This window comes from Sminthopsis crassicaudata, chromosome 1 (genome assembly GCF_048593235.1).
Source record: "Sminthopsis crassicaudata isolate SCR6 chromosome 1, ASM4859323v1, whole genome shotgun sequence".
In the NCBI taxonomy this organism is placed as follows: Eukaryota; Metazoa; Chordata; class Mammalia; order Dasyuromorphia; family Dasyuridae; genus Sminthopsis; species Sminthopsis crassicaudata.
The window spans coordinates 632,453,840-632,480,630 of record NC_133617.1 but is presented as its reverse complement, the minus strand read 5'-3'; the positions used below and the strand labels follow the sequence as shown (position 1 = coordinate 632,480,630).

At 35.0% G+C, this 26,791-nt stretch overlaps 1 protein-coding gene across 2 annotated transcripts in view; it reads left to right on the top strand.

Annotated features, from left to right (window-relative positions):
- Positions 1-26,791, top strand: part of LOC141551318 (histone-arginine methyltransferase CARM1-like) — a 246,792-nt gene that overhangs the window by 109,045 nt on the left and 110,956 nt on the right. For both annotated transcript variants that reach the window (XM_074282826.1, XM_074282827.1), the window contains exon 3: positions 25,863-25,969. In XM_074282826.1, the coding sequence (XP_074138927.1) occupies positions 25,863-25,969 (107 nt within the window). The remainder of the gene's footprint in view (positions 1-25,862; positions 25,970-26,791) is intronic.

The window sequence follows — 26,791 nt, the reverse complement described above, 5'->3', positions numbered from 1 at the left end:
TTTTTCTTTAAAAAAAATAATAAAGCCTGCAGAGAATGAAGAACAAATTAATACCACAATGGTAGAGCAGAGCAGAAAGACTTTCTTTGAATTTGACATATTCACCAACCAGAAGATATAAACAGATAACTTAGAAAAGAAATGCTATAAACATAATGTAATGTTCACAGTTGAAGAAAAACTAAAAGCAAGAACATTCAAATCCTGGAGAGAATTTTTTATATTTTCTCACTCTTTCAGATGGCTAATCCTTGTGCCAAGGAACTTTTCAGTGTCAGTTATTTATTTTGTCAAGGTCTGACAACTTTAGACTGCCAGGGAACCTGGTTCTCCAGGGACAATAGGAAAGGGCTCTTCTAGAATTCCTGATTTTGACTACATAGATTCTTATAATATCTGTATTCTTACAATCCTCTCCTTGAACATTTACAAAAAGTATATTCCTATTTGCCTTTGCTTAAAGCTGGACTTCTTAATTTGGTGTTGGCAAATAAAAAGTAGATACATACATGCATATACATATACATATATATGTGCATGTATGTTTATATATGTATATAGATAATTTATAACTATTTCAATATAGTTTCCTTGATAAACTTATATCTTTTATTTTATTAAATTAAAAAGCTTATTCTGAGAAAGGACTCGGGATTCACCAGACTGTCAAAAGGGTTCATGAGCAGAAAAATGTTAATACCTGGTTAGAGAACACAGTTATGCATTTAAGTTTTTTTTACCACATAATAGTGTGTGACAATTAGAGTGATATGATTAGAACAATGTTTCAGAAGATAACAAGAAGTATGTAAGTTGAATTGTATATTAAAGAAACTAGATAGTGGAAAATTAGTTAGGAGGCTATTGCAATAATAACCCAAGTGAGGATTAATAATGAGCCTACTCATTTCTAAAATATATAGAGAATTGACTCAAATTTATAAGAATTCAAGACATTCTCCATTTGATAAAAGGTCAAAGGATATGAACAGATAATTTTCAGATGAAGAAATTGAAACTATTTCTAGTCATATGAAAAGGTGCTCCAAATCACTATTGATCAGAGAAATGCGAATTAAGAAAATTCTGAGATACCACTAGACACCTCTAAGATTAGCTAAGATGAAAGAAAAAGATTATGATGAATGTTGGAAGGGATGTTGGAAAACTGGGATATTGATGCATTGTTGGTGGAATTGTGAATGGATCCAACCATTCTGGAGAGCAGTTTGGAACTATGCTCCAAAAATTATCAAATTGTGCATACCCTTTGATCCAGCAATGTTACTACTGGGCTTATATCCAAAAGAGATCTTAAAGAAGGGAAAGGGACCAATGTGTGCAAAAAATGTTTTGTGGCAGCCCTTTTTGTAGTGGCTAGAAACTGGAAACTGAATGGATGCCCATGAATTTGAGAATGGCTGAAGAAGTTATAGCATATGAATATTATGGAATATTATTGTTCTGTAAGAAATGACCAGCAGGATGATTTCAGAGAGGCCTGGAGAGACTTACATGAATTGATGCTAAGTTAAATAAGCAGAACCAGGAGATCATTATACCTGGCAACAACAAGACTATAGGAAGATCAATTCTGATGGATGTGGCTCTCTTCAACAATGAGATGATTCAAACCAGTTCCAATTGTTCAGTGATGAAGAGAGTCATCTACACTCAGAGAGAGGACTATGGGAAATGAGTGTGGAACACAACATAGCATTTTCACTCTTTCTTTTATTGTTTTCCTTCTCAGGTTTTTTTATTTCTAGATCTGATTTTTCTTGTGCAACAAGATAACTGTATAAATATGTATACATATATTGTATTCGACATATACTTTAAGATATTTAACATGTATTGGGCTACCTGCCATCTAGGGAGGAAGGAGGGAAAAAGTTGAAACAGAAATTTTTGCTAGGGTCAATGTTGAAAAATTACCCATGCATATGTTTTGTCAATAAAAAGCTATAATAAAATAATAATAATGAGCCTGAAATAGAATAGTAGCAGTGAGGAATGAAAAGATGGATATATTTAAGAGACATTATATGAATAGAATTGGATACCTTAGTAAATAATTCTGTTGGGAGGTTAAGAGCCATGGGTCAAAGAAACTCAAAATGAGGGCATCTACAAGGTCTTCCTCTCTCAATGTTATTATTTAAAAAGTGCTTCTCACAGTGCTTTGTACTCACTGTGTTTACTAAATTCTTGTTGCCTTATTGACTCCAGGACTCTCTCTGTTTAGTACTTGTGAGTTACAGGATTTTTTTTTCCTCCTCTTCTTTCCAGTCTGTTAAATTCACCTGTAGTATGGCTAAATCTGTTTTCCATTGCGTATGTTTACTTATCCTAACAAGGAAAGGTTTGGGTAAAAATGATAACTCTAAAGCTTCTATATTTGAAAAATACTTGTCCTGAAACTTTTTTAAGAGGGAAAAAGTCATGCCTCACTGGTTAACAGGCTGTCTTGTGCTTTCTAGTTTCTAGTACCTGTATCCTGCTGACCATGTGTGTGCAATGTCTGAAAGGCAAGGCATGGATAAAATAAAATAAAAAGTCATAGAAGGAGTCGCTGGATTTTCTTTAGGAAATTAAACATAATTTATTTATAAGACAACCTGTATGTAGGCCATGTGTGGAGGTATGGACAAGAGAGGAACACTCCTTTGAAATAGCTCATTTAACACAAAGAATGGGTATGGAAGGGGAATGAAGTAACATAAATATGACCTAAGATTCTCATCATCTTGAGTTTAGAATATTTGGCTAATGGCTTCTGGGTCGGGAGAATCAGGAGTGCAGAGAAGGGGAAAGAGATGGATAGGTGCCAGTGGTTATCTGTTAACATACCACCTGTTCAATGAGAGCAAAGCCTATCTCTTACCTAAATTTTATATTTTCTCCAAGGCTTGGCACAATGTGATACATATAAGCATCTTTTGATAAATATTGTATGAATAAGTAAATGAATAAAGGAATGGATTGAGCCCAGTGTCAGTAAAGCTTTGTCTTTTTGTTTGGATTAAATGAAAAATAGCATGTTTCATAAAATTTTATCTGTATCAGACCCTGGGGTGGCTTATAGTATTTGTCTTATTTCTAGCAAATTTATTTAATTTTAATACACTGTTTATGAATCATGTTAGGAGAGAAAAATCAGAGCAAAAGGGAAAAAAACCATGGGAGAGATTGGAAAAAAAAACATAAAAAAAAGTGAACATATCATGTAGTTGATTTACCTTCAGTCTCCTGAATTCTTTTTCTGGATCCCAGTGGCATTTCTTGTCCAAAGTCTACTGGGATTGCTTTAGATCACTGAATCACTGAGGAGAACCACATCTTTCATAATTGATCATTGAACATTCTTGCTGTTATTGTATACAATGTATTTCTGGTTCTGCTTGTTTCAGTCAGCATTGTTCATGTAAATCTTTCCAGATCTTTCTAAAATCAGTTTCTTCATAATTTTTTATAGAACAATAATATTCCATTACCTTCATATACCACAACTTGTTCAGCCATTTCCAATTGATGTGGCTCATACTCTTTGAACCAGAAATTGCAATGCTAGATGTATATTCTAAGAACAAAGAAAGACTTTACATGTCACAAGATGCTTTAAGAGCAAAGAACTGGAAACAAAATCAATGTCCAATACTTGGGAACTGACTGTATAGCATAAATGTAATGGAATGTTATGGTACTATAGAAAATGATGAATATGAAAAAAAAAGCTGAATCAGAGAAAATCTTATGTGAACTGTTGCAGAATGAAGAAAGTACAATCAGGAAAATATTGCATACAGTTCCTACTGTAATATTAATGGAAAGAAAAAAAATGCTAAAATTGAACATTGGATAACATGTAATGACTAAGTCTGGTCCTGAAGAAGAATGAAGAAAATGTACTTTCCTTCCGCCCTTCTTTGCACCTGTGAGGGACTACAGATATGAAATATCACTTATGCTGTCACACTTGGTTGTTATATTGGTTAGTTTGTTGAACTGCTTTTTATAGTCCGCTTATTTTATTTTATAAGCAATGGTCTCTGGGTTTGGGAAAGATATATCTGGAAATTAAGGCAATATAAAAACAAAAGCTATTAATATTTCTGAGAGGGAAATTGTAGTATGCAGCTTCTCTACAAGAATTCTTATCATCTGTTTCTAGTATTGAATCCAAAATTGATTTCATTGCATTTAATTTAAGTTTGGTTATTTTTTTAATATTTTCATTTGCATGATTGTAATCATTATATACATTATTCTTCTAGTTCTTAAGAACCCAATATTAGATCATAGAAGTCTAATATTTCTCCAAATTCCTCATATTTCATCATTTTTTAAAGTACAATAATATGTATATATATATTAGGTATTACAGTGATGGGGTTATGTCTCCTATTCCTCCTAGACTGTAACATCCTCAAGCCCAAACACCATGTTTCAACTAAACTTTGAAATTTAGTTAAACTAAACTGTGAAGTTTAGTTAGATGGAAGCACTTTAAAAACATTTGTGAATTGAGCATTTAGTCATCATCTTTTATAGTCTTTTTTGTTCTCATCATAGGTATGATTGATTACTTCAAATGATTTTAGCAAAATCTATGAATTTAAAAGGAAATGCAGCATGCCCCAAGCATTTCAAAATTTTCTGAATGCAAGTTCTTTTTAAAAAAAATATTTATTTTTAACTTTTAAAAAAATTTTTAGTTTTAAATTCTCTCTTTTCCTCTGGTCCCTCCCCAACCCATTGAAAAGACAAGCAATATAATATCAATTATACATTTGAAATCATTCAAAACATATTTCCATATTAGCCACATTGCCACAAAAAAGCAAGTAAAATTTAAAAAGTAAAAATATTATAAAATTTGTACTCAGTTAATCGGTTTTTTCTCTAGAGGCAGATGGTATTTTTCATCATGAATCCTTCAGAATTGCCTTGGATCATTGTATTAATCAGAGTAGCTAAATCTTTCACAATTGATTATTGTTACAGTATTGCCATTACTGTGTACAAAGATCTCCTGATTCTGCTTTCTTCACTCTACATCAATTCATATAGATCTTCCCAAGTTTTTTTTCTGAAACTGATCTTTTCATCATTTGTTTATAGCATAATAGTATTCCATCACAATTATATATCACAATTTATTCAGCAATTTGACTGCAAGTTCTCTATCAGTGGAGTTGTTTGTTATTAAATAAAACTTACAAGACAAAAAAACTGCTTTATACCAGCAATCATAATCTTGCTTTGCTTGTATTTTAAGTAGAATTTAGATATTTTTCCTCCACTAATAGTAGAAAATAAGGAATATAGGAAATATTCTGGGAATCCCAGGAAACATAAATATTAACCTGCTGATTCCTTATTTGAATATGCTGATGCACTGGGCATATCATTTACTAATGCAGAGCACAGTCCCTCTATCTCTTCCGATCCTAAATAATTCTGGATTTTGTCTTTCTATGAGGCTTCAAAAGAAATTATGTATATAAAGCAATTTGCAAAGCTTGAGAGCCGGCTATGGTTTTTGTTAGAGATTCTATATTTAATGTGCCATAAGGTTTTTCCCTCATTCTTACTGTAAGGGTGTATACACACACATACGCACACACGCGCACACACACACACACATACACACGCACACACACACACACACACACACACGTGTGTGTGTGTGTGTGTGTGTGTGTGTGTGTGTATACATTATATATGTGTATATATGTGTTTGTATGTATATAAGCCTTCAGTCTAGTCATGTTTTATCTCCTATTGTTCCTCCATGACTGATATGCCTCCTTTTCCGGTTGTATGTGTCCCTGACGATGTATTTTGTGCCACATCTTGGCATTCCAGTCACTGTTGATAAAATGATACAGTCTGCTTATACCCACGATGCATATTTCCATTGCCCTTAGGGTCACCTGCAAATGTGATATTTCTGAGACAGTAATGTTTTGTAATTCACAGACATGTAGCATTGCTGGGTAATGCTGGTATTAAAAAGATGGCCTTTTGCTCATTGGAATCACTGCAACCATCAAGCCACATCACCTCTCTAACCTGAATTATCTCATATGATGGGGGGAGAGATGATAAATAATGCCCAAGTTCACTCAAGATCTAATGATTTTACATCTGTGATTTATATTATTAATAGCCCCATCTTCTAATAATAAATAATTCTTACATTTTAATGTATTTGCTGTATTTCATTCTCATTCATTTTATTCATTTACTTATCCGATGGAATGATCATAATAGTTGCTGGTGCAGGGGAGGAGAATGTCTTAAAAAAAATCTTCTATATGTAGTATTACCCAATATCATATATCAAGATTGGGTGCTGAGGGTCAAGTTTGCACTTAGAAGGCTGAATCTGCAGTATTTATCTCTAATAAGATCCACTTCTAGATGCCTGCTGTATGCTGAGCAGCACAAGGCATGATCATAAGCCAGATGTAGTATCTGAAAGAAATAATATATCTCTAGTACTTAGGAAAGTGCTGGCACATAAGAAGCACTGAATAAAATTTTATTTGAGTGTCTGCCATGAGATATTTTGTCCTAAGGTACAGCAATCACTGAGAATAGGAAAAAACTCAGAACTTTACTCTGATAACCACTTCCCCCCACTCCCCTTACCACTACCATAATGTGAAACCTGTGATTCTGTCAACAAAATGGGGCTAATCTAACTAGAATCTAATAACATTAAAGGCACTGTGAAATCAAATCCAATACAATTTTCCCTTTATACTGGGATCTCTTTCATAAATTTTGGGAATCTATATTCCAAAGTCCATTCTTACAAGTGAATTTAGTCCCTGAGAATGGATCTAGCTCATCCTCAGGGCTCTAAGTATATTCTTGAAGAGTGGGATGATTCTCAAAATGCTATCAGTTTGAAGCTCCATTCTCATATGCCCTCCCCAATATTAAACAGCAATGATTGAATGTAAATAGCAATAATTTTTGCTTTGGCCAGAAACTCTGAGGGTCTTTCCTCCCAGACTTACTTATTTACTAGGTGAAAGAGGAGATTCTTCGCCTCAACTGCTACCTAGTCTTACTCACTGAATGGGTGTAGCTTCCATCAAAATGAGATCTCTTAAAGATCTTAGTTTAAAAAGGCTGAGGTCTCCCACTGCATCCAAGGCTATTTGAAATCATCCTGATCTATATCTGGCCACTGGACCCAGATGGCTCTGGAGGGGAGAGTGAGGCAGGTGATTTTTGTACAGCCCTCTCTTACTTAAATCCAATTCACTTGTATGGCGTGGCATTACTTTCCTGATGCCATGGTCCTTTTCGAGAAGGAAGGACAAACAACAGTATCTCCTATGCTGTGTAATCATTTAATGTCACAGGAGAAAAGGGAATAAGTATTTATATAGTGCCTACTATGTGCCAGTCACTGCACTAAGAGTTTTTACATATATTATATCAGTTGATATTCACAATGACCTTGAATAAGAGATGCTATTGTTACCTCCATTTTACACTTGAGGAAATGGAAAATACAGAGGTTGTGACTTGCCCAGGGTCATACACTTAGAACGTGTTTGAGTCTAGATTTGAACTCAGGTGTTCCTGACTCCAATCCCCAAATTCTATCTACTGTGCCACTTTCAAGGGGAGATTTATTGAGAGATTATAGCAAGCACAAAGAGAGGAACAAACAAGGTCTTTCCAAGACTTTGGGGTAGCATGTACTATATACTATCTTAATCTCTGTGGAGAGCAGGAGGGTTTTACATTTTTTTTACTAAAACTTTTTATTTTTCAAATAATGCAGGGATAGTTCTTCAATATTAACCCTTGCAAAATCTTGTGTTCCAGTTTTCCCTTGCCTTCCCCCATCCCTTCTTCTGTATGGCAAGTAATCCAATGTATGTTAAATATGGTAAAAATATATATGTTAAGTCCAATATATGCATATATATTTATACAATTATCTTGTTGCACAGGAAAAATCAAATTAAACCAGAAACATGAGGAAGAAAAAAATGGAAGTAAACAACAACAAAAAGAGTGAAAACACTAGGTTGTGAATCACACTTAGTTCCCACAGGCCTCTCTCTGGGTATAGATAGCTCTCTTCATCACACAATCATTGGAACTGGTCTGAATCATCTCATTGTTAAAGAGAGCCATGTCCATCAAAATTCCTCATCATATAATCTTGTTGTTGCCATGTATAATGATCTCCTGGCCCTACTCATTTCACTAAGCATCAGTTCATGTAAGTCTCTTCAGGGCTCTCTGAAATCATCTTGATGATCGTTTCTTACAGAACAATAATATTCCATAACATTCATATACCATAACTTGTTCAGCCATTCTCCAGTTGATGGGCTAGTTTCCAGGTTCTTGCCACTACACAGAAGGGTTGACACAAACATTTTTGCACCTGTGGGTCCCTTTCCCTCCTTTAAGATCTCTTTGGGATATAAGCCAAGTAAAAATACTCCTAGATTAGAGATCAGTTTTTATAAATCATTTGACCCGTCAAATTCACTTTCTGAATTTAGCTTAGATGATGGATGAGTCATTATGTTATTGTCTCTTCCTCTTGGTTGTCTTCAATCCATGCCCGTGCCAGATCAAGCATGTGGCTTTAGATTTTACCCCCCTCCCTCACTAGGCTTGATTGTCTAGAAATTTTGGCATGGAACATAGTGCCTGGACCTTTGCCAATTTACTTTCCGAGTCTTCCCAAGTTCACCAGAACTGGACAGCTTGATCCAATATTCTACCTCTGTGCAGGAAAGTACATATACAATCAAAACAGATATAATAGCATAGCCATGCTCTTACAGACCATATAGTAATGGCCTGGTTAGTGAAGTAAAGGCCCAAGACTTCTCTGTCCACTTGAAGGCTTTTAGGACTCCTTCCTTGGACACAACTGGGGAACAAAGAAAGGCTGAATCTCCTGGTTAATACTTTCTGTAAGCATTGACAATTCTAGCTCTCATTCAAGAGATGAGCCGGCAAGAGGTAACAAATGGTGCACATCCAGATGGAGATTTTTATCAGAGGATACTGCAGGTGCGCATAAGAACTGGGATGTCATTGATCAGTCTTAGTCCTCCATTATGCTAGGTATTAGGACAGTCCTTAAATCACACTTATCTTCCTTGAGTGCATCCTCTGTATGTATTCTTCTCTGCCAAAGATGGGGTAATTCAATAAAGGGTAAGAAAATCTTTGAAAAATTTGGAGTTTCTCAGACCTATAATGTGAATTTAGGTCACTGGAAGGCTTTTAAACTTGCCATTATAAGTTTTGGTTCTCAGTCAGCAATGGTGAATGTTTGCATATTTATGCAACTTGTGTATGGTATTTTCAGGCTTATGATAACATTGCACTGTAGTCTCAGTGTTTTGAGTCACTTTAGATGCTTTTCACTACTCGGAGTTTCTGTTTTGAAAAAAATAGCAGGAATGAAAACAATGGCATTTACATTTAACCCATGTAATGCATGATCATCAGAATGGGCAATGTTTTTCTACCATCTGCCATCTCATTATTTCTGTCATGTGAAATTAAAACTATTATTTTAATAGATAGCAGGAAAATTACTTAATGATGATTATCTTCTACTGACATTTGGTTGTTATTGTTCTTCCCTTCCGACTCTATTTCATGGACAGAAAAAAGAAAATAGATGATTAATCTGAAGAACAGATAACCATCTAAGGGATAGGCATAATATAGCTGTAATGTAAATTTTTAGTTATCTAGACATCTGCTGGAATTCTCTCTATGACCCAAGCAGAACAGTTAATGATTCTTTGACTTCCCTTGAGGATGACTTGATACTACAGAAGATAGAGAAATAAACAAGAGGAGTATGCTTTCTCTGGGAGATTATCTTGTTTATCCTGTACTGTTTCATTAATATGAAGTTGTTTGCCTATTTTCTCCCTCATTAGATTGGGAGCCCCTTGAGGGCAGGGACTATTTGTTCTTTTCTATCCCCAGCACTTGTCAGGGCAACTGGCATATAATAGGAATTAATAAATTTTTGTTTACTTGTTGGCATCTGTGGTGGATTTGATTCTCACCAACTAGGATTAGTTGCTAAAGTAGAAATTATTGCAATTCTTATAGATAAGTTGTGTGACGTCTTAAAATGTGTGTTAATTTCTAAAAATGAAGGGAATAAGCACTTATTATGTACCAGACATTGTATTAAGCACTTTATATATATTTCACTTGATCCTTAGAACAATCCTAATAGGTATGCACTATTGTAATTCCCATTTTATAGGTGAGGAGACTGTTTCAAAGAGATTGAGTGCCTTGCCCAGCCTCACATAACTAGTCAGTATATGAGATTGGATTTGAACTCATTCTTTCTTACTCCACGTCTACTACACCAGAGTTGCCTTCAGAATTGGTAGAATAGATATAGCCTGATGTGCATTCCAGATTTTAGAAAAATGGATTTTAAAAGATTCACCATAGAGATAGGTAGGATCCTATAGCTTAAAATTCTAAAGCAGAAGTAAAATAAGCATAGGATGAATGGAAGAGCTCTCAAAAAAGAAATTTTAAAATTGCAAAAAAAAAAAAAAAAGAGGCATTTCACAGTAGGAAGAAAAGGTGCTTTCCTTTCTCTAGAGAGACCATATGTACTGAGAGACCCATTGACCAACTCTGACTTTAAAAGAGTACTATAGCAGGTGGAAGTGAGGAAGGTAAAAAAATTCAAATACAACATGGTTATGTAAAAATAGTGTTGAATGCTAAAGGTTCAGGAAGAACTGATGCTGGCAAGGAAAACCAGGGACAAAAAAGGAGTGTTATTCCATTGGGAAAATCAAAGGAAGATCAAAAAATGGTTAGTCAAAACTGTTAAGGTAAATGTGATGATAAGGGGGAAGATATGGTCAGGTCTAATTTTTTTTTTTTTGCCAAGAAAGTAAATTGGCTCAAAGTCACATAGGAAAGGGACTGACCTGGGACTAGAAGGCAGGACTTTGGAGTCTATTATATACTCTAGTGGGGTGTGCTAACAAATAGATGAGCAGTCTTTATGCCCTGCTTGATTATAACAAGAAGGATTGCCTCAGGTTCCTTACTTTACCAAGAAAGGACAAGAGCAGAAAGCCAGTTCTCCATCTTGGCTTCTTATGATTATTTTAATCAGTTGAAAGATGTATTTCATCCCATTATCCTTAGCTCTAAACAGTTGTGGGATTCATCTCCAACATTACCACAACTCTTGATTACCCTAAATATCTAATACTCCCCCCCAACTTTGCCTCCTTCCTCTGTTTTGGGAATCTCCTTCTAATCCAATACCTTATGAATCATTCAGGGCAGTTATAATCTGAGATCCCATTGCCCACAATAGCAGTTGCACAGGTACTAGTGAAAAAATTATTGTCCATCCTATCCCATACCTGCCCTCACCCTCAGATCACCCAGATGCTGCAGCAGGCACTCTAAACAAGACATTCTGTGCTTGCGGCATGACCAATAAGTAAGAACCATACACACAAAACTCCTTTTATGTTTTGAGTAAGATGAGTTTCCCAGAATGCATAGGCATAGAGAAATTGTGATATGAATTGCCTCATTGCACTACATATCCCTTAAAACCTGCCTCTTTCAAACTTTCCCATTCCTGTTAGTTACCACCATCTCTCCAGTTAACCTCACTCCCCACAAATCCAAGCAGCTGTCAAATCATGTCATTTCTACTCCCATGATAGTTTTAGTCTACTTCTTTCCCCCAAACAAATTCATACTTTTATCACTTCTCACCTAAATTATTGCAGGATCCTTCCAATTAGTTTCCTTATCTCCATACTATCTTTCTTAAATCAGTTGCCAGAATGATTTTCCTAACATAGTCTGACCATGTTGCTCTCCTACTCACTAAACTCTATTGGTTCTCTATCAGCTCTAGGGTCAAATGTTATTTCATTATTATCTCCTTCTTTTAAATGAATAAATATACACATATTTGGAGCATATACTCAGAAATATTTTATTTAGCAGCAACAAGAACAATAAATAACAAGAATAAATGAGAACACAAACAAGAACATGAACAAGAAAATAGCATTTATACATTACATAAAAGGAACTTTATGCATTTTATCTCATTTTTTTTACTTCACAACCAGTCTGGGTGATAGATGCTATTATTATCGTCCCTATTTTAAAGATGAGAAAACTGAGGAAGAGGGAGTGAAATGTCCAGGATCATATATCTAGTAATATTAGATAACATTCTAATTCAAATCAAGTCCAGAACTCTACCTTATCAACTCACTTCTTAATTGGAACCTTAAAAACTTCACTTAAAATCTCTGAGAATCTGTTTCCACATTTGCAAAATGAGGATAATTGAAATTCTACTATCTGTCTTAGACAAGTAGTGCAATGAGGCAATTCATATCACAATTCCTCTATGCTTATGCTTTCTGGGAAACTCATTTGAGATTCAAATAAATACTTTTCATAAAATAAAAAAGAAATATTTTATTGATAAGATTTTACAATCAAAAGTTTGGTGATCACCAATCTGAATCTAATACATGCTTCTCCCTTATTCTATCCCTGCTGCCTGCTTTCTTTCTTTTTGTCTTTACATTAACATCTCCATCAGAGTGATGATGCTGCAAAATCAGCCAATTTTGCAAAATGTGGACAAGCCTAAAATGGTCATTGGAACAGCAGCCATGTAAGACTAGTATAATCTCTGAAGATATCAATCATGAGGAGTTCGAGGTCTCAGTAGGCTCAGATTCTGGTCTCATATAGAGACTACCTTTATCTTCTATCCCTCAGTCCACAGGCTGGTCATATTAATCAACAATTATATATAAAATAACCACTTTGACCTGTCGCTAGGCGACACAGTGGATAGAGCACCAGACCTAGAGTCTAAATCTATCCTCAGATGCTTATCACCTGGGTAATTCTGGATGAAACACTTAATCTCTGTTTGCCTCAGTTTCTTCATCTTTAAAATGGGAATAAAAATAGCACCCATCTCACAGGTTTGTTATGAGGATTTAAATGAGATAATAATTTTATTGCATTTAGCACAGTGTCTGGCACATAGTAAGTACTATATAGATGTTAGATATCATTATTTTGGGTAGTAATTAGTAATGAATATTTCCTAAGAATGAATGGAATTTTCCCATACCTCACAGTGTGTACCTTTCAATTCAAGTGTCCCTGGCCTTTCCCTACTACCTTCAAGTCCTACCACAAGTCTGCCCCCCCTCTCTTAATAAGTATGAAATTTCTGTCACTCCAATGTTCCTTTGTGCCAATTGCTAGTTCATATTAGAAATGGGACTATTTCCCAATTACAAGTCCATATATGTCATATGTTTCTCTTTAGCTCCTTATATTAAAGATCACCTTGGCAACCTTTCTTCTCTCCAAATAACTGACCAAGCAAGGGATATAGAAAAATTTTATAATATTGGGTTTTTTTTACTGATTATGAGAAGCAAAAAAAAAAAAAAAAAAAAAGATTATTTTCCCAGAATTATACAAGTAGGAAGAGAATGCAACTGGATTTGAATTCATATCAATTCATCTCCAGACTTATTTTTCAATGCACTGTGCCATCTAACTACTTATTCTGAGCTCTTTAATCGATGGTTCTGTTTTTTTTGTTTTGTTTTTTGTTTTTTGTTTTTTTGCCCTTCTTTAAACGCCCAATGCTTAGCACAGTACCCAATGCATAGTAGTAATAAATAAAAGTTGACCAAGTGTCTGTGAAGATTTTACATATAGAAAGATTGTTGGAATTACACTGATTATTTAACCTACAATTGAATAGTCTTCATAGTTAAGTGGAAAGAAAGAATGTTAGAAGTCATAGTCTCAGGTTATAGAACTGTTTTTTTCTGCCTGTATTACCTTAAATAAGTGACTTCTTCTCTGGGTTTTGGTTTCCTTCCCTGTAAAATAAGCAGGCTTGACTTCATGATCTCTTTGACCTTTTTTATCTTTAAATCACAAAATTCTGTCCTAATATGAGTGCTTTACAAGTCCCCTAATTTACTGATAATAGTAACCTCATAAGATGGTATTGGGGGTTCTATAGTATTCTAACTGAAGGAGATCTTAGAGATCCTCTAACATAAAAGTCTACTTTAAAGTAGACTTTTAAAATCTATTCTGTTACTAGAATGACAGATGTCACTTAGAAGTGTTAGATAATGAAAAACATTGGAGGTGTAAAAATGTTCGAGACAGGAATTTAAATTGAGACAACACATATGGCCTGTTCAAGTTTATATAGTAAATAAGGTTGAGGTAGAGATTTTCTGGATATCCATGTGCCTATAAGGTGGGTAGGACCAAAAAAAAAAATGTAAAAACACATACAAGTATGTATCATGGTATTTATGTCTATTCATTTTTCAATCTGGTCCAATTCCATTTGGGTTTTTCTTGCCAAATATACTGAAGTGGTTTACTTTTTCCTTCTTCAACTCATTTTGCAAATGAGGAAAGTGAGGCAAATAGGGATTAGGGGACTTGCCCAGTTTATTTTATAATTCACTTTCTCTACACTGGCCAGTCTAGTTTTTTGTTGACACACTATAAACACTTGTTCATTCACATCTCACTGCTTTTTCTCATACCATTCCTTCCACCCAAAATTCTCTTCCATCTACACCTCCAATCCACTTAATATGATGATAGAATTTAGAGTTGAAAGAATAATGTGTCCGACTCTTATTTTACAGGTAAGGAAATTTCCTTCCACAGAAATTAAATGAGTTGTCTAAACCTTCTGGTAAGATTGCCAGAGTCCAGATTTGAAACCAAGTTTTCATTTCCAAATCTCAGTATTCTTTTCTATCACAATCACACTATTCTTTTTAGTCATGTCATAAAACTAGTTAATGCTATCAAGCTGCCATAGGAACTCTTACTTTTTCTCTTTTTTCTCCTCAGCACTTAGCATAGTGCTTTGTGCTTATATTTATATTTATTATGTTTATTTTGTGCTTAGCATAGAATCCAAAAAATGCTTTTTTCCTTTCACTTATTTATAGATTAGACATGGAGGAGATCCTCAGAGGTCATGTAGTTCAACCCTCTTATTTTACTCTTGTGTGAACTAAATAAAGTTCATGGAATTTATGATTCTCTCAAAATAATTTTCTAAGTATTTGAAGCAAGATTTGAACTGAAGTCCCTGAATCTAGTACCATTTTTCTTCCTAATAGACTACAAGGAATGTCCAAAAAGTGACATTATTCAGTTTAACCAAAAAAAATATGTTTTTCAGCAGTATCCCTAGGTAGTCAGCGTTCACATACCTTTATCTATAATCTTAAAATACACAAAAATGAAGGCACAAGTGAAGATCAGTTTAACCAGATGCTAGGAGTATAAATATGAAACAGAGATAAACATTACCTTCAAGGAACTTATATGCTAATATGGGGAGACAGCACATCTAAGTGGTGGGGCAGTGTCTAGCAGCTGATGAAGTCACAAGAATGTTGCATAGATCCATACAAAAGTTATTGCCATGACCTTTCCAGTGCCTGTGATGGTACTGAATTAATTACTATGCCCACCAAGCGGCAGACAGAAAGAAAGAATAGTCAGTTACTGTGGCAAGGCAGGAATATGGCATGGTCAGGTGGCTGAGGCCATCTAGAAGTAATAAGCTCCCACCAGTAAGCATAGCCCCTGGGAGAACAGTGGAAGTCCTGTTGGGAGGGGGTAGTGATAGATGTGGCAACATTAGTAGTATGAAAGCAAAAATGTCATGATAGGGTGTTGGGGCTGCTCAGTATTACTGAGCTTTCCTGAATCTGCAGGAAGTCCCTGTACCTTGGAGGGTCAGAGTACGTGTTCTTTTTGATATAGTATGGTAAGAGCATTACCCTTTGAGTCAGAATAGACCCATATTTAAATCCTATTCTGACACATAGTAACTTTGTATTCCTGAGCAAGTCACTGTATCTGAAAATTCACTGGTTTAATTCGCTGTAAAATAAAAAAAAATTTTTTAAATGATCATTCTTGACTATCTCCTAGCGTAAAAGTGTGTTACAAGCTTTAAGGTGCTATTGGGCAGCTAAGTAGTACAGCGGATAGAACACATGGCCTGGAATCAGGAATATGAGTTTTTCTTAATTCAGATTTGGTCTCAGACATTTCCTAACTATATGATCCTGGGCAAGCCATTTAACTCTGTTTGCCTCAATTGTTTTATCTGCAAAATGAACTTGAGAAGGAAATGCCAAATCACTTCAGTATCTTTGCCAAGAAAACCTCAAAAAGGGGTTATGAAGAGTCAGACACAACTTAACAAAAACTACAACAAATATATTAATAGAGTTATTATTTTATCCAAGATAAGACATATCCCTTCGAGGCATTTTCTTACTATAAAAATCCATAGTTGTTGAAAAATGAATAATAAAAGCATTTACTTTTATGTTCTACAATCACTGTTTGAGAGTAGTGAGTTGTTATTTTGGGGGTGGGGTTGGGTTTTTTATCATGATTGCTCACTTTTTCCTCTCTTTCCTTGTGTTCCTTGATTTTATTTTTTTTCTTCCTAGCTTCTTCCCCTTCACTCTGGTTTCTGGGCAGCTACTACTGTGAAGATAGTGCTGCTCCCCATCTGTGCTCAGCATATGGGCCCAAGGCTGTTGGATAGAATGTTTTCATGTTGGCTGTTCAGAGCAGGGTTAGTCATCACATGGAAAGTCATCCATAATGGTGAAAAATTTCCAACAGGAGAGGGAGGCAAGGAGGAATGTTTTAAGTATAGCTTATGGATGGTATTAACATGGTAGGATTATGCTAGAATTCAGGCTAGGCAATGTAAAGCATTAAAGGCTAAGGAACTTCTGACCAAAGGAATCTCCTCAACCACAGGGTACAAGACGAGGAGGAGAAAAATAGAAATTTCTATACCATTTTAAATTTATAAAAATAATTTATGTGCATCAGTAAGTTATTATTCCCCAAATGAGGAAACTGATGATACCAGTAATAATAAAGAATTAAATTTTGCCTGACCATTTACAAGTGGATTAGATTAGATCCATTTCTACTTATGAACCTTGTGATAACCATATATGATATAGCCATATGTAATCCTGAGCTACTCTCTCCTGAATCCCACAACCTAATATTTGTGGTATGCTTTGAATTATTCCCTAACTTCTGATGTTACATTATTAAGTAAAATGACCAAATATTCATTTACTAATTGTAGAGATTATAGAAGAAAGGACCAAATGACACATTTTCATTTCTTAGTTATGTTAGAATGTTAAATAAAAGTGGATGGAACTTTAGTGATCATCTTAGGCCCACCCCCTTATTTGCCATATGAGAAAATTGAGGTCTATATTTGAAAAGTTTCTTCCTTGTTCCAAGAGGATTTATTTTGCAAATACTTTCCAAGAATTTTAACTAATCCTATTCCAAGAATAAAAAGTTTGTGCAAGGGAAGTCAAGCTGAACTTTGGTGTCTTTTATTCAACTCAGTTCAATTCCTTCAAAATTTAGCTTGAGTACCATCTCCCAAATATGGCTATCTTAGATTGTAGTCACACTCATATATCATAGAACCTCTATTTCAATCTACTTTGTATATATTTTCTATTAATTTCCTGAACATAGATTGTTCCCCCTAATTGTTTCCCCTTAAATGTTCTTGAGAGCACTGACTATTTTATTTTTTTCTTTTGAATCCCCAGGCTCCAATAGTACCTGGCCTGGCATATAATAAGTTCTCAATGAATGCTTAGTTGCTTTTGTTTAGTTGAATTCAATCAACTTTTATTAAGTTCTTAGCATATGCAAAGACACTGGAGAGACAAAGATGAAAAATGGCATAGTCCTTACCTTCTATTTGTTTATAATATAAAAAGAAAGGAAAATGGCATTCAACTAAATTTATACTTTGAGAACCTTTTGTGGTTCTCAGTGCCTGGCAGTCCTTTGCCCCGAAGGAACATATGGGAACATGGCTAGTGCTTGAATGAATTAACAAATGAATGGATGGACAAAAAGAAAATATTCTTAAGCATTTACTCTGTGTTAATCACTCTTCTGAGTTCTGGGAACACAGTTAGCACTCACTCTTAAAGAGTTCTTCTCCTAATCTGAGGTTAGATTTCTGGGATTCTGTGAACTTGGATGAGGAAAAAAAAAATTTATTTTCATTACCTTTGAATTAAAATTTAGAATACTTTCCACTATCAATATAAGCAACCAGTAAATTAGCAGTACCTCTGAATTTGCCAGCAGTAGAAATCACAGATATTTTCATATTGCATTATAGCTGTTGCAAATATCTCAAAATCTGATTTGTGTTCATCACTGTTTCAATCATTAGATTTGTCAGCAGAGTGCATGTGATAAGTCTTCCTGTCCACAGGTTATTGTCATAATATTGTAGAATACTGGAGTGTAATTGATTTCTTTTATAATTTTATTCATTTGATTTTATGCATTTATTAGCAGTATTCTGAAAAGGGATCCATAGACTTTGCCAGTTTGTCAGAGGGCTCCATGAAAAAAAAAATATCACCAGTGAAGAACCTTAATAATAATAAAAATAAACAAAAAACACATGTAGGTTGATTCAACTGCAAGGCAGATAGAACCAGTGGTCCTCACAGTGTAGTATTGAGATAGATAATAATGAATCTTCTTCATTCACATCTAATAAGATTATATTTGTTTCTCATGTTGAACTATTAGATAGTACCAAGGATTTTGAGTTCTTATTTGTTGGTCCTCAGTGACTTTGGCTATTAATTAGATAGGCTATTAGGTCTCATCTGTCCAAGACTTGCTCCTTTAGATGATGACTGTGGAGAATAGATTGTAAACAGAGTTAGTAGCCTGGAGGCATTTGTATTCCCAAGGTTCTGCCTCTATTAGCAGTGTTATGGCACATCATCAGGCAGTATGACTATTCCCCTCTTGTTGAGTGTTTTGATTTTCTCATCTTCTTGACCCATTTAATCACATCCCATATCCTGGATTCCATCTTTACTCAGTTGTATAAAACTATAAGACTGTGCTTCATATGACTCAAAATTCTGATTCTTGTTAAGTTGCTGCTTTTCTTTTCTGAAATGATGATTCTTCTACTGGATCCTTAAAATTTGCAGAACTACAGTTGTATTTAATTAACTCTTACTGGTTTCTTAGACTGCTCAAAATATAGACTGCCTTATAAGAAGGCCCTTATTGTATTTCACTAATTAAATGCCATTGGATTAAATTCTAGGAATCTACATTCCTATTTATAATAGAATAATGTTATAATGATGTTCCATTATGCTATTTAAAAAGTTAGAGTAATTTTTCTATCACTTCCTAGATATCCTGAGGCTCAGGACTCTGGATTCACACCAGTCAGATCTAATCCTGCTAACCACAAAACTAAGCCTATCAGTCCATTTTCCCCACTTAGAGATAGTTTTTTCAGAAAAATCTCTAAATATAGCTTGCATTTGTTGTGTCTGAGTTTCTCTAAATATGGGATATACAGAGAGGTTTGTTGAAGTTGATTTGTTAAATCAGTTGTTAAATTGTTAAGCCAATTGTTAAATTTTTAGTGTGAAATACTTGTACCCTGGATTTGTCACCTGTTAGATATAAGCAGATGCTACAATTTAGGGTTAAATATGTTGTTTTATTTAATGTCTAGACTTAAGAAAATTGTAGAGAAATTGCTGATAATGCAGTATAAACTAGAGAATTTTTTTTTGTATATGTTTTCTGGACACCTAGTTGTTGTACATTTACCTGATTACAAGGTACCATCTCCCATAGACATACTCAAGGAAGCTATGAATATGGGCAATACAATCTTTATTTCACTCCACAGAAAATGGAGGCCCAGAAGTAGAAACAACAACAACAACAAAAAAAAAAAAAAAAAAAAACCACTCACCAAATCCATCAGCCACCCTCAGGAAGAACTTAACTTGAGGTTGCCATTGGAACAACCTTGGACATTCTAATATAACCTTAGTCCTTCCATGAGGTTCTACAGATTCCCTCCTAGACTTGTAATGTCACTCTGTTGACTGGTTATTATCTTTCTTCCTGAAGGCAAACATACTTTGTCACTGATAGATAAATATTGCCCTTTTCATCAGACCAGTGCTACCTGAGTAACTCATAGATTTTGCTCTCCAAGTAGGATGCTGCTCAAGAACCATGTGGAATAATTCTATTCAGCACTAGGAAATCTTCTGTAATAGAAGGATAAGTTCCCAGATTCAACTAGAATTCTCTAACTTGAAATCACCCATGAGGCAAATCACAAAAGTTGTTTGACTCCTTCTCAGGTCAACTGGATACTGTCTACTTCCTTCATATGCTCCTGGAGAAATGGCTGCTACCATCTTTTCAACTATCTCTTCAACTGAAAATCCACTCTCTGGATACTCTCTTTCATCAAAAATATCCCATGTGTCCCTGCTTCAAGGCAGCCATTTCCAGTTTCCAAGAAAAGCGGAGGGTAGAAAAAGCACAGGCTTCCCTTCCTTCTGAAACAGGTCTACACAGTCTGTTTTCTTAATAGGAGAAGGTGAAAAAGAAGTTAAGTCTAAGAGAAAAAAGTGGTTTCTCAGCTTTATAGAAAAGACAGCTAAAAAAAGAGAGTCCATCCTTTTTAGTCCCATCCAATAAATCATTTTGAAGATAGATCTGATTACTTAAAATATATGCTCAGCAACGTACCCAATGGATATGTCCAACTCTACTCGAAAAGATGCCCCTCAGATGCTTACAAATAAAGGTTTATGCCCTATAAAATTCTCAAGTTGATTGAGAAATTACTCAAGTTGATCAAAACTTCCATGATCAAACTACACACACACAAATAAGAATAGATCATATTTGGTATGATTCAAGACTGATGCATCGTATTGGTAAATTTCTAATTTCTATTATGTCTAGATAGCAATGTAGTTCAGTGGATAGAGCAGAGGACTTAGAGTAAGGAAGAGCTGAGTTTATTTCCTACCTTAGACACTTGCTGACTGTGTGATTCCCAGACAAGTCATTTAAGATTGCTCGCCTTCAGTTTCTTCATTTATAAATTTAGATAAATTCAAATGAGTTAATAGTTGTAAAGTACCTAACAAACCTTCAAGCACTTATATAAATGGCAGCCTCTATAATCCTGTATGGTCACCTGAGTCACCAATTAGATATTACTCTTTTATAATAAAGGAGCCTTTCTTCTTACTAAATGAGCCCCCTATACAAGCAGCCCCTAGGAAAGAAACATGTAAAATTTCAAATATTTAAGAGCTGCAGGTAAAAAACAATTTCTTCCATTTGCCCTTTTTTAAGTGAAGCAATAGAACAAAAAGAAGAAGTAGTGTGTCCTAGCAGTCCAGGTCCAGGAGTGTAAATATGTGTCCCAAATAGAAAATCATGTATTTTAATAATTCAGGCCAGAAATTTAAAAGGGTACATGTATGGTCATGGCCACATCCAGAAATGAATGTAGAGACTGAAACATTTAGCGTCCCCATCCACAGACTAGAGAGAATATTGATAACTGACCTATACTTGTGGCATAGAATTTTCTATGATTTTATGAAATGTTCATGGAAATTGGAATTAGAAGAACTGGATTTGTGGCTTCAATCTGCTAATTACCTGTTGTATGGCATTGGGCAATTCAATTTAGCTCTCCAAACCTCTGTTTAATTTAAATAGTTATTAAGCACTTAATATATGTGAGGCACTATAGATGGAGAGAAAAAATGGAAAGAATACCTGCCTTCAAGGGCAGACTAAATGAACCCACAGAAAAAGGTAGAAATATAGAAAGGATTTTCAAGAAATTTCAGGAGTAGGATAGACAGAAGAACAGGGAAAGCTTTGCAAAAGGAAGTTGTCCCTGAATTATCCTTTAAAAGAAGCTGGAGATTGGCAGAGATAGGAAAAGTATTTGAGAGGAGGGGGCCTACCTGGACAAAGGAATAGAAGCAAGAGCAGCCACCACTGACTAAACGAAAAGGGGGAAAAGGAACAAACATTTATTAAGCATGTATTATGTGTCAAACACTGCACTAGATGTTTTGATCCACACGACTCAAGAGCTATATTCTACTATTACCCTATTTTTCTATTGAGAAACCTGAGGCTTAGTGATATCTATTAGGAAATATCTGATGCCATATTTGAACTTAGGTCTTCCTGACTCCCAGTCCAGCATCCTATGCATTGGAGCTACCTATCTGCTTCTGAAAAGCACATAAAGAAAGATCATGTGAAATAGAATGATATGAAATGAGACTATAAAGCAAGATGGTAACTAGTCTGTAGTGGACTTGGAATGCTTAAATGCCAGGGTGAAGATATACTTATCCTAAAAAGGAGGCAGAACTACTGAAGATCTGAGTTAGGGGAGTTTTAATAATATTATCTTAGCAGCTTTGTGGAAAATGAATTAGAAAAAAATGAAGATAATATGCTCACTACCTTTAGGGAGTTACATGAGGATCGAATTGCCATTTGTTATTGAAGAACTATGCAAAAAAAAAATCAGCTTCATGATTTTATAGTTATATTTTTTTTAAAAAAATTAAACATCCATCTATTAGGTATCTGGCACTATATCAAGTTCCAAGGATAAATGAGACAAGGGGAGTCCCTGACTTCAAGGATCTAATATTCTTCTGGGGAAATATAAGTATACAGAGATAGGGCAGCTGAGTGGCACAGTGGATAGAATTCTGGGCTTGGCATCAGGAAGACTCAATTTCCTGAATTTAAATCTGGCTTCAGATACATATTAGCTATGAGACCCTTAGGAAGTCATTTAATTCTGTTTGCCTCAGTTTCCTTATCTATAAAATGAGCTGGAGAAGGAAATGGCAAATCATTCTAGTATCTCGACAAAGAGTTGGACACAACTACAAAGTTACTGAACATGTAGAAATAAATATATTTGATAGGATGTGATGGGGGTTGTGGATCAGGGAATACTTCACAGAGGAAGGGGATAGCTAAACTAAATATTTATTGTGATATAGGTTCTTTAAGTCAAATAAGAAGAGAGAGAACCTTCTAGGCTTAAGGACTACACAGACTATATTGAAATAGTAGATGACATGTTAAATTCAGAGAACAGCTGGTAATCTACTTGGGAAAATTTAATAATGTAAAATAAAATTGGAAGAAGTTATAGAGGCAGATTATGAAAAGCTTTAAATACCAGGAAATAATTAAGGTGGTTTAAAGTTTAGAAGACCCTAAGAATTTCTGTTTCAAAAACATTTTCAAAATCTGCCTTTTTCTCATTTTAATTATGACTTTCTACCCACATTTTCTTCCTTGCCTTAGCTTTTCGATTTGCATCTAGGATATACTCTATGCACAGGAATTAATTGAGAATAGAGACAGATGGACCTCATAAGGTTTCTAAGCCCTAAATCTTTACATAGATGAAACCCCCAGTGTGGGAACAACTGAAACTCCTAATTTTATTCATTATCAATTTCTACTCATCCTTTAAAGCCCAATTCAAAAGTATAACCCCATGGCTCTGGCAACTATATTGCTTCAGCCTCAATACCTCATCTGAGCTCTAGTTCCACATCTAAAAGTACCTGCAGGACATCTTTACCTGATTATCCTAAGAGTATCCAAAGTTTTCTCTAAAATGAGGGCATTGAATTTGGAACTATGCTCAAATAGTTATCAAACTGTGCATACTCTTTGATCCTGTGTGACTTTGGGCTTATATCCCAAAGAGATCTTAAAGGAGGGAAAGGGACCCACATATGCAAAAAATATTTTATGGGAACCCTTTCTGTAGTGTCTAGAAACTGGAAACTGAATAGATGCCCACCAGTTGGAGAATGGCTGAATAAGTTATAGTATGTGAATGTTATGGAATATTATTGTTCTATATGAAACAATCAACAGGATGATTTCAGAGAGGCCTGGAGAGACTTACATGAACTGATGCTGAGTGAAATGAGCAAAACCAGGAGATCATTGTACACGGTAACATCAATATTATACAATGATCAGTTCTGATGAATGTGACTCTTTCCAGCAATGAGATGACTGATGCCAGTTCTAATGATCTTGTGATGAAGAAGGACCATCTACACCCAGAGAGAAAACAGTGGGAATTGAATGTGGATCACAACAAAACATTCTCACTCTTTTTGCTGTTGTTGGCTTGCATTTTTGTTTTCTTACTCATTTACTTTCCTTTTTGATCTGATTTTTCTTATGCAGCAAAAGAATTGTATAAATATGTTTACATATATTGGATTTAACATATTTTAACACATATATTGGTTTGCTTGCCATCTAGGGGAGGAGGGGGGAAAGAAAAGGAAAATCTGAAACACAAGATTAAGGGTCAATGTTGAAAAATTATCTGCACATATGTTTTGAAAACAAAAATTTTAAAAATAAATAATAAAAATGTTATGCATCAAAGCAAAATAAAATAAAATGAGGGCATTGAATTGCATGATCTCTAAAGTTCCTTCCAATTCTAAATATATGAGCCTACCTTGTACTAGATTTAATTTCTGCATATTATCTCATCACTACCTCTCTCTAAAAGCTCTAAAAGCAGGGAGCACATGTCATGGATGTAGTAGGCAGTTAGTAAATAAGTCAGCCCAATATAGTAGATAGAAATCTAGGTTTAGAATGAGGAAGGGGTCATACTCAATAACCCCAAGATTCCTCCCAATTCTAAATCTATAAATCCTATAAGTTGCTGAGTTCAATGTTCAGCACCTCTGTTCATTCTTCCCAGTCTGATATACTGTCTCCTTTTTTGCTGGACACATACCACCACCCCCAACATAACATTTCATTTTACATTTTATATTTGACATTTAGTAGGTTTGTGTATGTAAACAAATCCCTTTTTTCTTTCTGAACCTCAGTTTCTTAATGGCGAAATGACATGGGATGTGGATTGCATACAATTATTCATAAAATCATTTTACTCTTCAGATCATCATTTCCATACTTCCTTACTGCACTTTTTTTGGTCATCTGTATGTTAATTCCTATCAGATGGTGAGTTCATTTAAGCCTGGAACAATGTCCTATCTGAAGTTTTTCTCTCCACCCCACCCTTTGCACACAGGTATTTGATAAACTCTAGTTGAATTGAATTTTGGAATTTATCATTGAACTACCTTAATACATGCCTTTATGCTGGAGCCCTACTAACCAGACAGAGATACTTTCATGCACATTATCTGTCCATATCTCTGAGATGTCTCACTTGAAGTTTAATGATGCCAGTAGAGAACACAAGTTGTACCAATTAAATATTTTTAAACAAAAATCTTTCCCTCCTTCCTATCTTCCTGTCCCCATATTTGTAAAGCACTTAGCCAGTAACTGTCATACAGTGGAAAGTATATAAATGCTTATTATTTCCTCCCCTTAATTGAAAAAGCAAAAACAAACAAGTTTTAAAAAGGAGAATTTTGGATAATAAACAGGAATAGAAGGGACTTCAGAAGCTATCTTCAGTCCAACCCTCTAGTTTTATAAATGAAGAAACCACAACTCTGGAAAGCTCACAACTTGGTCAGAATCACACAGGAAATTAGTACCAGGAGAGGAATTCAAATGTAATGTAAATAAAGGTGAGTTCTCTCAGAATGGGCAAAGCAAAACAAGGCAACTTCTCAACCACTGTTCCAATTCTCCCCAAGATGTTAGAAAGAGGTAAGGGCACTGTCCTTCCATTATTATTTTCTCAGTTGTCCTTCTTGAGGACAGGCAGTTTAATAGATCCTACCATTCCAAGCATGTGGACTTTTACCTGTACTTTTCCCTTTCAGAATACAGTACATTTTCAAATGCCTTAGAGAGATATCGGAAGCAGAAGAAGGAATACTCAGTGTTCAGTCAGCGGACAGAGGCGGCCTCTGCTGCACAATATTTTCAGGTATGAAGGAAAATAATAGTGACTAACACTGATGTGATGATTTGAGATATACATTCTCATGTGAGTTGTTCAACCGTCTTATGAAGTAGGTGCTACAGGTATTATTAGCCCATTTTACAGATGAAAAAGCTGAGGCTCAGAGAGTTAAGATGATATTTCCATGGTCTAGTAAATGACAAATTTAATCTGGATTTGAACCCAAATCTGTACTCTATCTAGGATTCCATATAACCTAGAATTTCAATATTCTGTTTGAGAAATTGCCTAAAGCAATGTTTCATTACTCAGGAGACTCCCTTGAGTCCTTACATCCCATTATCATATTTCTTCTCACACCCCATTGTTCAACTGTATTTAGATATATCAGCATTGCCTATCTAATGTTATTGTGAGGAAAGTGGTTTTTTGTTTGTTTTTTGAAAACAAAGTTCTAAGGGAGTTTGTTATGGCAACAGTGGAGGGCAGCAGCAGTAAATATTTCTGTATCATTGTGCAACTCATTTGTCAGAGCCCCACCATAGAAGGATCCCTCAAATTTCAAGTAGGTTGTCATGAATATCTCTTAACTCAATCTTCCACTAAGAAACATGGGGATACATGAACAGCCACATATTCCAACACCCTTCCCCCAGTTTTACAAGTATGTTAGCTGCATTGTTCCAAAGAAATAAAAATCAACTAATAGGATATTGGTATGGTGAAAAGAGCACTGAATTTAGAGAAAGAAACCCTTATATAAATCCTGGTACTGCCTCTTACTACATGTATATTTAACTTTAGGCAAGGCATTTTGCCACTTTGGGGCTGCCTCCTCATCTGCAA